Below are 13,431 nucleotides of genomic sequence, written 5' to 3' on the forward strand. Positions count from 1 at the left end.
ACACTTAACAGCTTTAAACTTGATCATAACTTGGCAGAGGTGCTGGAGAGTCCTCATAATACTGGGCACTGACTTTCTCCCCAAACTACCATTCCCCATGGTCCTGGAGAGGGAGTCAGGCCAACTGGTGCTGCGACAATTTCGATTGAGTGCAAGCAACTGGGGTCTTTTTCTTGAGTTTCTGCTTGAACAAGAGATCTAGCGCCAGTGGCAATTTTGTGCTGGACCCAAACCAATGCTTGGAAGTAGCTGCGTGTGTTTCACACACACGTGGAAATATAATAAAGGCATGCCAATGTGTCCTGCATAAGATCTCTGGGGAACGGTTTTGTGAGGGACTTTGTTGTTATAAGAAGAAGAGATGGGCTTTATACCCCGCCCTTCACTTGGTGTCCCAGAGCAGTTTACAGTCTCCTTCCCTTCCTCTTCCCACAACAGCCACCCTGTGAGGTAGGTGGGGCTGAGAGAGCTCTGAGAGAACCGTGAGAGAAGTTGTGACTGACCCAAGGTCACACCAGCAGCTGCATGTGGCAAAGTGGGGAATCAAACCCGGTTCTCCCAGATTAGAGTCCACGCTCCTAACCACTACACCAAACTGGCTCTAGGAAGCTCTAGGTCTCGGAGATTAGGAAACTCTAGGTCTCAGAGATTCATGAGTGGGAATCACGGCAGTGTAAAACTAGTTTGAAGTTGTAATATAGAGACGATACCATCCTTTTGGCTGTGCCACAGTGGCAGGGTCTCCCTGGAGCCTTGAACAACCGTTTCATTAAGGTTCTGCCCAATTAAGCCTAATCCAGGGACTGCGCTCTTTCTATATAGCTCTTATGCAGAATATTGAAGTAGTCTCATTAAGTATAAGAAAGTGCTTTTTTTAGTCTTGCTTGGAGGGGGGGCACTGAGCTATTGGGTAGCAGTGGGTAGTCAATGTTGCTTCTGGGGGACATAGTCATGGCAGCTGTTGCCACCCAGAGAAGGTCCACACTCTAACACATAATAATACTCTACAAGTCCACGAGCCGGATAACATTTTTTCCAGACTTCCCCCCCGGTCACCAGACCCTCGTAGCAGGTTGCCAGGAGGTCGTCGTGCCAGAGATCCTTGTCCCAGACCTGCACTTCAATGTAGTTGAGGCCCGTCAGTTTGATGGGCCCAAAGTCCAGGGTTTCCGACCACCAAGGCTGGTTGTTGTTCTTGATGAAGCCCGTCCGCATTTCCCGTCCTTGGAAGAGGACTTTGACGTAGGCGTCCGTGGCAGAGAAGTGGTCGGCCCACAGGCCAGATCCATTCTGGATGTGGACGCGTAAGCGGGCGAGACCCCGCTCCCGGGCACAGCACCCGGTGTCGGTGATGGCGTCGGGCTCACACATGCACACGCAAGGGTCCCTTGAGCTAGCGTAGCTCCGGCCGGGGCACTGTTGTGTGCAGTTCCTCCAGAGGGCCCTCTGGGCTATGTAGTCCCTCACGGCTGCCCTCAGCATTTCCCTCCTGGGGTCTCCTCGATCCACCAAGGTATGGACTGGCAGGAGGGAGTATGAAACTACCCCAGGACTCGTTTTGAGGTTCTCGATCCATTCTGAGAACTGCAGGATTTCCCCCGGTTCCGCAAACAGCAGCTCCACCTGGCCGTTCCCTCCCACCACCTCAGTGCGCCGCTGGCCGTAGGCCTCCCAGAACATCCCTTTGGCTTGGTTCCTCTGAAGCTCGTGGCATTTGATGCTCAGCGAATGGGACATCCAGTCGGGGCCTAGAGAGGCTTCCAAGGTCAGGCAGTCCTTGATGTCGGACGCCGTCAAACCCGCCAAGGTCGCCCCGCAAGTCCGCACGGCCAGCAGGTTGCGCACGCGCCCCCCGAGCTGTGCTTGGCTGATGTAGTGGGTGCCGTAGGTGTCGATGAAATGCTGGTACTCCTCGGGGTCGTGTTTGCTGGGCAGGTTCCGTACAGCCTGGGAGAAGTGGGGGGACAGCAGGGTGGGCCTTGGGAGGAGTCTGAGCCTGCTCAAGGAAAAGACAGGAAAGGCAGAAGATTAGAGACCAACCAGAGGGTCTGCATTCCTTCAACGCCTTGTGCCAGAGAATAAAGGCTGAATCAGAGTAAAATCAACAACACAGCAGGGAATTCCAGGAGACCATCTATGCAGGAATGATGGGTCTTGCACATTCTTCTTTTTAATACCCGCACCCAGAAGTTGAACTTGCCTAAATTTAAGACAGAGGTGAGCCCAAAACCCATAACCACATCCAGCACTCCCAGGGCTATTTTTGGGCAGGAACGCACAGGAACGGAGTCCTGGCTGGCTCCCAAGTTGGCCACGCCCAGCAGGAACTCATTAGCATAATAAGCCACACCCAACAGCAGAAACTCATTAGGATTGGCTACAATAAGGGGTGTGTGGCCTAACATGCAAAGGAGTTCCTGCTAAAAAAAAAAAGCCCTGGGTTTTGTCAACAAACAAGGTAAAACGAATAAGAAGCAAAAGGTGGGTGTGGCTGGATTACCACACTTCTGGTAACATGGGGGTGTGGCCTAATATGTGAATGCTGCTGTTGGGTATGGCCTATTATACTAATGAGTTCCTGCTGGGCTTTTTCTATAAAAAAGAGCCGTCACTTATTGTTAACCCCATTTCCCATCATGCATCTGCCGGGCTGCCATAAAACCAAACTTACCGGTAATATTGACAGGAGACTTCATGCCTCACGAAGCTGTACCTGTCCTGCTGGGCTTTCTCGTGTGCATAAACGACCATCTGAGAGCGAGCCCCAACTAAAACCACCTGGCCCTTGGCGATGGACTCCACCTCCTTGGGCAAATTCAGCTCCATTTTCCAGTTGTTCTTCACCTCCCCGGCCAGCGCTTTTGCCACGTCCACATCCGAGTGCTCCACGGAACTGCTCACTTGGCGGTGGCACGCGACATGGACCCGCCAGTCCGCACCGGCCAGAGGAAGTCGCTGCAGCTGCCCGTCCATCAGGGGGTTCCGGCAGAGAACGCACGTCCCGTTTGGGTCCAGCCATTGGCTGGTGTCCACCAAATAGGCCCCCTTCCTTTGCAGCGTGGTGATATCGATCCCCTCCCCGGCCAAGTTATGTCCTGGCACAAAGGCAGAGTGCTGCTCACAGGTAGACTTGGGGAACAGTTGACAGTGGGCGGAGGCTCTTCGTGGGAGGAGGGAGAGGAAAGGCAGGCAGGCAGCTAGGAAGAGGGGCAGTCTGGGCATTATGGATCAGATGGGGTCCCTCAACCTGGGGAGCTTCTTCGCTGCTGTGCTGGAATCGCCCTAGGAAGAGAAACAGGGGCCACATAATCAAGAGTCGAGGATTGAACACAGGAACGTATGAAGGTACCTTATGCTGAATCACCATTCGTGTATCAAGCTCAGTTCTTATCTCCTCCAGCTCTCGGGTGAAGGTCTTTCACATCACCTGTTACCTGATCCACTGAGCTAGAGATTCAAGTGGTGTCTTTGGCATGCCAAGCAGAGATGCCACCATGGAGCCACAGCCCTCGTTCATCCACACTCCTATCACTAGATGGACCGTGGTCCAACCAGGTTTAAAAGGTAAAGGTTCCCTTGCTCGAAAGCCAGTCGAATCCGATTCTAGGGTTGCGGTGCTCATCTCCGTTTCAAAGCCGAAGAGCCAGCGCTGTCCGAAGATGTTTCTGTGGTCATGTGGCCGGCATGACTAAACGCCAAGGCGCAAGGAACGCTGTTACCTTCCCACCAAAGTGGTACCTATTTATCTACTTGCAATTTCTTGCTTTCGAACTGCTAGGTTGGCAGGAGCTGGAACTAGAGACGGGAGCTCACTCCGTCATGAGGCACACCCGGGTCTCGAACTGCTGAACTACCGACCTTCCACAGCCGGCAGTTTAGCGTCTTAACCACTTGAGCCAACCAGGTTTATCCAGGACTTAATATGAGCTGTCACTTCACTCCAGGATCTATATGCAGTGCCAGGGTGGGGGTTTGAACCCAAGCTTCCTGGGTCCTAGTGCAACGCTGTCACTGGCTCAAATAGAGATGCTGGAACCTGAATCCAGGACCTCATTGCATGCAAAGCACGTACTCTGCCCTGCAGTTATGCCGCCTCCCTTGTCCCACCTCCCTGCGACATCTGAAATACCACCTGACGAGATGCAACCCCCCCCCCAGGATTCTGTAGAGAGTTTGATTTTTGTTTTGTGGGCATCTGTCAAGTTCCATTTGGGTTGGCATTTATTCCCCCAGATCAACATTACTTGTTCATTCAAAGAAGCGATTCTTTAATTCATAGAGCGTGATCTCAGCTGAGTCCCAGAACGATTTTCATAGCCATGGATCAACTGTGGAAATGCCTGCTATAAATACGGGGGGAAAGCTCAGCCTACATCCATGCATTTCAAATTAATGTGCAGGATTTTCATAGCCGAGGGTGTTGGGAAGAAGCAGACCCACACGCCATTTGTTTTTCAAAAATCAGCCTTTAATTGAAACAGAGGCAAGTTGTACCTGTCTTCCAGGGAAGGAGGTGAGGTGGGGGATGAGATGCTGGATTCCAGGCTACGCTAGCGGTGGAAATGCATCCATCTGCAGGGCAGAGCTGCTGCAGTGTTCCAAAATGCGACTGGAGCAAGGGTAAACACCAGCAGAAGGCAGATATTGATTGGCAGCTTGGTGTCTTTGTCTGCACAGAACGTTGGACTGAACATGGACAATAAATTACTGTTGTTTTAAGAGCCCCTCCCTGCCCACTTAAGCTACGGTATGAAGCTGACATAAAACCCCATTCAGAGCATTAACTGTTTCCGTGCTGTGCCCTGTTCCAGAAGTCCAGAACCACCCCAACCACCTCCTGTCTCTCCAGGATTTCCTAACACTGGCCTAATTCTTACCATTTCCCTTGGGCTGCACTCCTTCAGTCTGTAGGTGGCGGCGGGATGGCTCATATATGCATGCCCCTGCACCCTGAAAATCAGTTGTCCATTGCCTTGCCTGCTCCTTGACATCCTAGTTTTCTATGTGCAGGGACAGTTGAGTGGGAGGGACAGTCATCATGGTCCCAGGTTCAGTCACTGGCATCTCTGGCTGTCTCCGGGAGCAGGTTCTGGGGAAGATCTCTCTGTGCCGGATAGCCTCTTCCCTTTCACTTAGACATTCAGGGACAACCTAGACAGGCAGCGGCCCAGCCAAGGGCAAAGCAGCATCCTACCAGCTCATTTGCTGTTTGTGAGAGCAGGCCCACCATCTTTACTGTCCCCTGGCATTTTTTTACAGCTTCAGTTTGGCACTAGGCCACCTTCCCAGCCCAGGGTTACGTTTGCAAGGCTTTCGTTCTGAAACACATGCAGCTAATTTGAGTGGATCAGAGTGCTTTGGAGCATGTGCAGAATGGCTTTCCCACACGACTGAATCACAGTCACCAGGCTGTTTCTATTTTGGACCAGAATTTGGAATAGGGATGTACAAATGTTTCACCTGGGTTCAGATTTGGCTTTTGGTGTCAACAGTTCTGTTTGGATTCTTTTCTCTTGCAGTAAATGAGTGTTCATTAAACAGTTGAGTGGGTATTTATGCTGATCTCAATGGGACACACTTTCCACCTTCAGCTTTACACACACAAGCCCAAGTCAGATAAAAAATCTCTGGGGTGTGTGTGACCCTTTCACCCAAAGGATTCACTTTGACAGATTTCTGCCCAAGAGAAGGCCACTCGATTCTAGAGGAAATGCAAAGCACAACACATTTGTGTGTGTGTGTGTGTGTGTGTAGTGTCTTTTTACCCCATGCAATTAGGAGGAAATTATCTGAAATTGTAAGCTTCTCTCAAAGGGATCATCCCTGCCAACTTGCAGACAGGAGCCCCTATTTCTCAGGGTACTGAAATTCTCCCTTACGGGGTGGGCACCGAAAGACATGCCAACAAGCTCTCAATCTGTCCTTTCCCACTGCCGAGTCCGACCCCCATGTGGGTAGAGGTCAGAGGGCCTGTTTTCAAACAAAAAGGTTCAGAGGCAGCAGCAAACCCGCCTGCACACAGGAATCCTGTGTTACAGTCGTTAATTTCAGCATGTGTTCCCCCCCCCCCCCCACCCCATGTCTGACTTAATTTACTCCCCAAGACCTATGGAGGATCTGGTGAGCTTGCTTGGAGAAAACTTAACAGTGCCTGTTGTTGTGCGCAAAAGATGAGGGAAGGGGAACTTCAGGCTTTAATTTCCTTTGTCCTCACACTTTATTTTTGAGAGAGAGAGAGAGAGAGAGAGAGAGAGAGAGAGAGAATACACCCCCACTCACTTTATGTGACTAATCCATACATAATTGAGCAACCCCCTCCCCCACACTGCTTTTAAATTAATAGAGAATTCTCAGATCTCCCCTGTAGCGAGATCTGATTCTTTATCAACGGTTTTTTGTTTCTTGTCTGACCCTCGATGTTTATGTGTTCCTTTTTTAAAAAAATATTTTTACTCCCCCCCCCCCCGCAGAGAAGGAAGGCTGCCTCTTGTGAGTGGGTGTGTGTGGAGAGAACCGAGCACAAGACAACCACTCTCCGGCTCTCTGCCTGCCCCCTCCTACAACCCCACAGCCTTTCCTGCCATAGGGATGGGGGAAACGCTGTCCGCAGAAAGGCCCATCAGGGACAACGGTGTGCTGCTCACACATGGGCCAAGTATCGCAGTTGGACAGCTCGCCTGTCAGGCATGTATCTCCTCCCCCTGTCCCTCCCCCTCTCCCATGCTGCCCCCTGGAATAGGGGACTTAAAGACAGCGTGGAGAAACGGAAGCTGAAAGCACAGTGTGACCAGAAACATCGCAGTAACATCAGAAAGTAAAGTAAAGTAAAGGTTCCCTTGCTCGAAAGCCAGTCGAGTTTGACTCTAGGGTTGTGGGGCTCATCTCCGTTTCAAAGCCGAGGAGCCAGCGCTGTCTGAAGACGTTTCTGTGGTCATGTGGCCGGCATGACTAAACACCAAGGCGCACGGAACGCTGTTACCTTCCCACCGAAGTGGTACCTATTTATCTACTTGCAATTTCTTGCTTTCGAACTGCTAGGTTGGCAGGAGCTGGAACTAGAGACGGGAGCTCACTCCGTCATGCAGCAACCAGGTCTCGAGCTGCTGAACTACTGACCTTCCACAGCCTGCAGTTCAGCATCTTAACCACTTGAGCCACCGCAGCTCCAACATCAGAAAAGGATCCCCCAATCTGGCTTAAGTCAGTTTGGATTCAAAGTGAGTCATCTGAGATTCATAAATGGGATGCAGTTGGTCCAGATCTGGATTAACTACATTCCCTGCTTTCTGGGGCAGAAATGCAAGTCTCCCAAACAACACCTTCCAGTTGAGGAGTTAAATGCCCTCTTCCTCCTCCCCTGCAGCCTAGCTGAGCCATCTTCCCTACCTGCCAGCTATTTCAAACCACCTACAGCCCTTGCACTGTCTAAGGGGAGCTCATGGACCAGTGAACCTAGGACACCTCTGGTTGGAACGCCCCTCTGTTACAAATTCATTAGGGGAACAACCAGCCCCGTAGCTAGGGATTATTGGGTGGGGGGCCTGGGGTGGTCTCAGCTAATTAAATAAAAGTTAATCACATTAATTCAATTTGGGACTGGCCTGGGAGAGAGGGGGCCCAGAAGAAATGCTAGGGAGGCCAGGCCCCACGTTAGCTACGGGCCTGGGAACAACCTTTATCGACCAGGAACCCGCTGAGCATGGGACCCCATGAGCTACAAGCATGTGACATGAAACGATGCAGCATCAGAGGCACATGATAAGAACGGAGGGAGCCAGACATATGACCTCACTGGTTTCAAGGTCAAGATCGTGGGCAGAGCAAGAGAGCGGGGTGGTGGGTGGTGGGAGGACAGGAAACACAAGCTGATCTCCCGGAGGCGTACTATAGTGCAGAACGAGGCACAGGTTAGAGCCACGGAGGAATCCTCTCCACTGCTGAATTCCTTTGTCTCACCTGCTGCAACTTCTCTGGGCACGCTTGGGAAAAGAGGCCGAAGAAGACATGAAGCCCTTGCTGTCCGTGCAGGCACAATAAACTGGTGCTTCCAAAAGGCAGTTCTACAGGGAGTCAGGACCCGACAGTTGGGGAATTAACGGTTTCAACACAGGGACTGAAGTGTTTCAACACCGGGAACGAAAATCACTTGAGCCGGAGATCTAATCTCGCACGCTCTGAGCCTCAGGCTTCCCAACTGTACTCTGTGACTGAGTGAGCAACGCAGCATGCCTGGACATTGTGTATAGGTGTTAATATCCTTGAATGGGATGCCTCTCTTTGTCTTAACCTGGGAGCTGCCCTCTGACCACTGTTCCCTCTAAGCTGAGTTAGTGTGAGCTAGATCACAGTTTTTTAGCCTCTGGCTCACATATTTTTTATTTTTTTGTCATATATTTTATTTTACATTTCATTGAACTTTACATCATCACAGATTGCATATATTTCTAGAGTCTTTCATTCCTCCGTACTTTTTATCCAGTTATAAACCCTTTTCCATCTATTGGTCTGTACCATATTATCCCTCCCCTGTAGTATTAAGTTCAGATCATCCATTTGCGCCAGTTCTAGTAATTTTAAGGTTAGGTCTATTTTAGAGGGCAATTTTTCTAACTTCCAGTTTGTTGCCACCAACATTCTAGCAGCCGTTATGATATACGTCATTAAATATGCATCTTTACAGTTATATCCATCTGGTAACACATTTAACAAATAAATTTCTGGTCTTAATCCAAGATTCAGTTCTAAAATTTTACAAGTTATACAATGGCTCACATATTTTTGTCTTCGCTCAGGAGGGATGGCTCCAGAGCAAGCTAATCGATGCAGCAGCCAAATCGCTCGCTCACAACTTTAATGTCAGTAGCTCACAAAGTAGGATTTTTGCTCACAAGACTCCACAGCTTAGAGGGAACATTGCCTCTGACCTCTCCCCTCTTCGCCCTTTCTCCTCTCTCTGTTCCTCTCTATGCACATGGACTTCCACGGAGACACACGTCTCTGCAGGTCTCTCCTGTAGAAGCAATGCCCTCGTACTCCCACACACATGATGCCGGACAAGCTGTCCATTTGTGATAGGGGAAGTCCTCTTTCGATAAGGCTTCTTCCTCTGCTCTGGACTGCAACCTGAATGTGAAGTGGATCTACTTGAATAAATGTAAGTTTGCCGCCTTTGCAATATACATCTTGGGAGGTTTATTTACTGCACTCAGTATCCTGCTTCTGTGATGGGGCAAACGCTGCTATGTTAGCCAAACATCCCAATCCCAACATGAACCAAATATCCCGTCAAGTCACAATTTATCGGTGACCCCAGCAAGAGGCTTTCAAGGCAAATGAGAAGCAGAGGCGGTTTGCCGCTGCCTTCCTCTGCAGAGTCTGCCTTGGGCCAAGGAGTCTGTGGAATCTTGTGAGCAAAAATTCTACTCTGTGAGCTACTGGCATGAAATTTGTGAGCAAGCGATTTGGTTACTGCATAAATTAGTTGGCTCTGGAGTCATCCTTCCTGAGCGAAGACTAAAATCTGTGAGCCGGAGGCTGAAAAACTGTGAGCTAGCTCACACTAACTCAGCTTAGAGGGAACACTGGTCCCCACCCTGCTTAGTAGGGTTGCCAGCTCTGGGTTGGGAAATACCTGGAGATTTTAGGGGTGGAGCCTGGGGTGGGCGGGGTTTCAAGAGGGGAGGGACCTCAGCGGGGTATATTGCCGTAGACTCCACCTTCCGTAGCAGCCATTTCCTCCAGGGGGACTGGGTTTTGTCGCGTGGAGATTGTTTGTAGCTCCAGGAGATCTCCAGGTCCCACATGGAACTTGGCAACCCTACTGCTTAGCCTCCAAGACCTGGCAAGAGCAGCCCGTCCCACGCCCTGAGGGTCAAAACCTTCCGAGCCACGGTGACGAGCCCCCGCAACAGAATCGCGTACCGTCTTCCCGACATCACTCTGCTCTGTATCTTGTTCTGTTTTCTTTTTAAGATCTCCGCTTTCTCCTCCTGAGTCTCCGACCAGCCTGACTCTCCCCGGCTGACCCACTTTCTCATTCCCGAGACACAAATGCCTTGACATTTGTACTCTTCCCCTCTCCCAACAACAGCCGGGTAATTCTTCACAGACCTGCTTGCCAAGAAGGATCCTGCCGTTATCACAGCCCACCTGCCTCCCTCCGTCTGTCTGGGTCGCCCCCAATTCCCTTACACATGGCTTCAATTATCTAGGAAGCGGGGAAGGGGGGGGAGAGAAAGCTTTCCCCACAGATTTCTTTGAAGAATGGGGGAAACAGGAGGGCCGAGTCCCAAACCAATCTGAGGTTTCCTGGCATTCTCCAGGGTGTGCCTGCCCACGCCAGAGGCATCTGGCTGGCATCTGGAGTGTCGTGTTTTCCTCCTGCCCACACCAAGGCTTTGGAAATAGAGTTGTTACTGTCACCCAGGCCCCAGAGTCTTTGTGGTCTTTGGGGAGGTGTCTTCCATTACCTTAAGCAGAGCCCCGGCAGCAGTCAGGATTTCCCTCCCAAGTTGGCAAGCTCCAGGAACAGTCCTTTTTCCGTAGGAGGCTGAAAATGCAAGAGTGAGGCACAGTGACAGGCCAGAAGAGGGAGGGCCCTAGAGACAGAAAGGGTGGGTGTGTTTTTCACATAAATTCCCCCCCCCCCCCGTTTTTAAGTAGGCCTCGGATAGTAACGTAGCAGAGACCAGACTTGTCCAGAGGTCTCCATCCAAGCAAATTTTAGTCACGGGCTGATATTCAAAGGATCCTATTTCCTGGGAAACAGTCGACGTGTCTGTGGAGAAAATGGATCCGCCTTTTGATAAAGGCTTTGAAGGGTACCGTGGCTGTTAAGAGGCTAAACTGTGGAGGCAGGAAACCCCTGGTTCAGATATTACCATGAATCCCTCAGGCGTAGGGTTGCCAGCCTCCAGGCGGGGCCTGGAGATCTCCCGCTTTTACAGTGGATCTCCAGCGGACAGAGATCAGCTCCCCTGGAGAAAATGGCTGCTTTGAAGGGTGGACTCTATATGGCATCACACCATGCTGAACAGTGTTCCCTCTAAGCTGAGTTAGTGTGAGCTAGCTCACAGGTTTTTAGCCTCTGGCTCACACATTTTTGTCTTGGCTCAGGAAGGAGGGCTCCAGAGCAAACTAATTTATGCAGCAGCCAAATCACCCACTCACAACTTTAACCCCAGTAGCTCACAAAGTAGAATTTTTGCTCACAGAGCTCCATAGCTTAGAGGGAACATTGATGCTGAGGCCCATCGCCAAACCGCACCCTCTCCTGGATCCACCCCCAAAGTCTCCAGGTCCAGACCTGGTAACCCTATTCAGGTGGCCTTAGGCTCACCACTCTTTCCTAGTTTCATTTGCAATGGGGGATGGTAATACTGACCTACCTTTCAAGGTTGTTGTAAAGTGTGCATTACATTCGTTTGTCCACAATATTAGCATCGGTTGTGTAGATCTGCCTCAGGAATGTGCCCTGGAAGCTAGCTGGGTGACCTTTCAGCTAGTCACATTCTCTCAGCCTAATCTACCTCCTAGGGTTGTTGTGAGCATAAAATGGAGGAGCGGCGAACCATGTAAGCTGCTTTGGGTCCCCTCCCACTCAGGGGTCATTTCCTGCAGGAGCGCACAGGAGCGGAGCTCCGGCAGTAAAGACACCAGGGGGTGGGCATGTGCAACAAGCCCCACCCCCTGCTCCCAGCAGCCCTCAGTCAGAGCAAGAAGCAGCCAGGTAAGTTGCAGAGCTCCACCCCCCGCCCCCCCGGCCCAAAACAGTTCAGTGGCACCTTTAAGACCAAGTTTTATTCAGGTACAAGCTCTCCCTCCTCTGCGAGGACAGATCTGCACGTTCCCCCCCCTCCCCAATAGCTAGCAATCCAAAACAGTCCAGTGGAGCCGGAGCAGCGGGTGTTGCCTTCTGAAGTTCTGACACACTTCCGGTGATGTCAGGGGGTGTGGCATATGCAAATGAGTCATTCTAATGAGTTATGCTAATGAGCTCCTGCACCTCTTTTTCTACGAAATGACCCCTGCTCCCACTGAGGAGAAAGGCAGGGTACAAATGGATAGAGAAAGTAGAGAAAGAAGCCCTTCCCCCCCACCCACTTCTCGCAATGCAGGGGCTCGTGGGCAATCAATTAAATTAATGAGCACTAGGCTTAGAAGAGATAAAAGGAAGATCTCCTTCACCCAAAGAGTAATTAACTCATGGAATTCACTGCCCCGGGAAGTAGTGGAGGCTACGAGCACAGAGCGCTTCAAGAGGCACGCACAGCTTTTAAGATACACACACACACACACACAATATGCAGGGATGAACTCTTAAAAGGCTATGAGGGATTAGGCCTGATGAGATACCAGGGCACATGGGTTTCTGTGCCCAGTTTGAATTCTTTGCCCTTCTTTCCCCAGGAGTCACTGGAGCCATAGGGATGCCAGCCTCCAGGTAGGACCAGGGGATTCCCTGGAGTTACAGCTCCTCTCCAGACTACAGAGATCAGTCCCCCTGGAGAAAATGGATGTGTTAGAGGGTGGACTCTAATGGCACTGTACTCCACTGAGGTCCCTGTCCTCCTCAGGCTCCACCTACAAATCTCCAGTAGTTTCCCAATCTCGAGTTGGAAACCCTACCTTCCATCCCCCCCCCACACACACAACTAATGGCAACCCCAGAAGCCAAATATGTTAGGCCAGTCGTCCCCAAGCTTGTTAAGCCTGTGGGCAGTTTTGGAATGTTGAGAAAGGATAATGAGCACAGCCACAAAATGGCTGTCATGAAAGTGGCCAGGGGTCACTTCATAGAAAAAGAGGTGCAGGAGCTCATTAGCATAACTCATGAGCATAACTTATCTGCGTATGCCACAAACCCCCTGACATCACCAGAAGTGTGTCAGAAGGCAACACCCCACCCACCGCTCAGGCTCCACTGGACTGTTTTGGACTGCTAGCTATGGGGGGGGGGGACGTGCAGATCTGTCCTGGCAGAGTAGGGAGAGCTTGTACCTGAATAAAACTTGGTCTTAAAGGTGCCACTGGACTGTTTTGGACTGGGGGGGCGGGGGGAGCTCTGCAACTTACCTGGCTGCTTCTTGCTCTGACTGAGGGCTGCTGGGAGCAGGGGGTGGGGCTTGTCGCATGTGCCCGCCCCCTGGGCTCTTTACTGCCGGAACTGCGCTCCTGCAGGAAATGGCCCCTGAAAGTGGCTGTCATGAAATCGCAAAATGGCTGCCAAGGGCGTCACTAAAAAAAATACTGGGAGCTCCCCATTCAAGAATCCTTTAGATGAAAACAGCTGTTTCTAAAATAGTGCTCCCTGCAGACCCAAATATCATGCTTTCTCAGGTCTTTTAAAGCACCTAATGTTCCAATCAGGTGGCAGAAGGCCAGAAGTGGCTTTCTGCGGCGGCGGGGGGGGGGGGGGAGGCAGGACGTGGT

General features: G+C 51.1%; 2 protein-coding genes across 2 annotated transcripts in view; both read right to left on the reverse strand.

The window, feature by feature from the left end:
- Positions 1-560: 560 nt before the first annotated feature.
- On the reverse strand, positions 561-10,542 carry LOC107106658 (perforin-1-like). Its single transcript, XM_015406837.1, has 3 exons — positions 10,470-10,542; positions 2,672-3,282; positions 561-1,996 (listed from the first exon to the last, which is right to left on the reverse strand). The coding sequence occupies exons 2-3, from the start codon at positions 3,220-3,222 to the stop codon at positions 925-927; spliced, it is 1,623 nt and encodes a 540-aa protein (XP_015262323.1). The 5' UTR covers positions 3,223-3,282; positions 10,470-10,542; the 3' UTR covers positions 561-924.
- The window catches only part of LOC107106642 (perforin-1-like), a 16,365-nt gene continuing 6,162 nt past the window's right edge, over positions 3,229-13,431 (reverse strand). The window contains exon 3 of the mRNA XM_015406820.1: positions 3,229-3,282. Coding sequence (XP_015262306.1) covers positions 3,229-3,282 — 54 coding nt within the window. The remainder of the gene's footprint in view (positions 3,283-13,431) is intronic.

This window comes from Gekko japonicus, unplaced genomic scaffold (genome assembly GCF_001447785.1).
Source record: "Gekko japonicus isolate JY-2015 unplaced genomic scaffold, Gekko_japonicus_V1.1 scaffold849, whole genome shotgun sequence".
NCBI lineage: Eukaryota > Metazoa > Chordata > Lepidosauria > Squamata > Gekkonidae > Gekko > Gekko japonicus.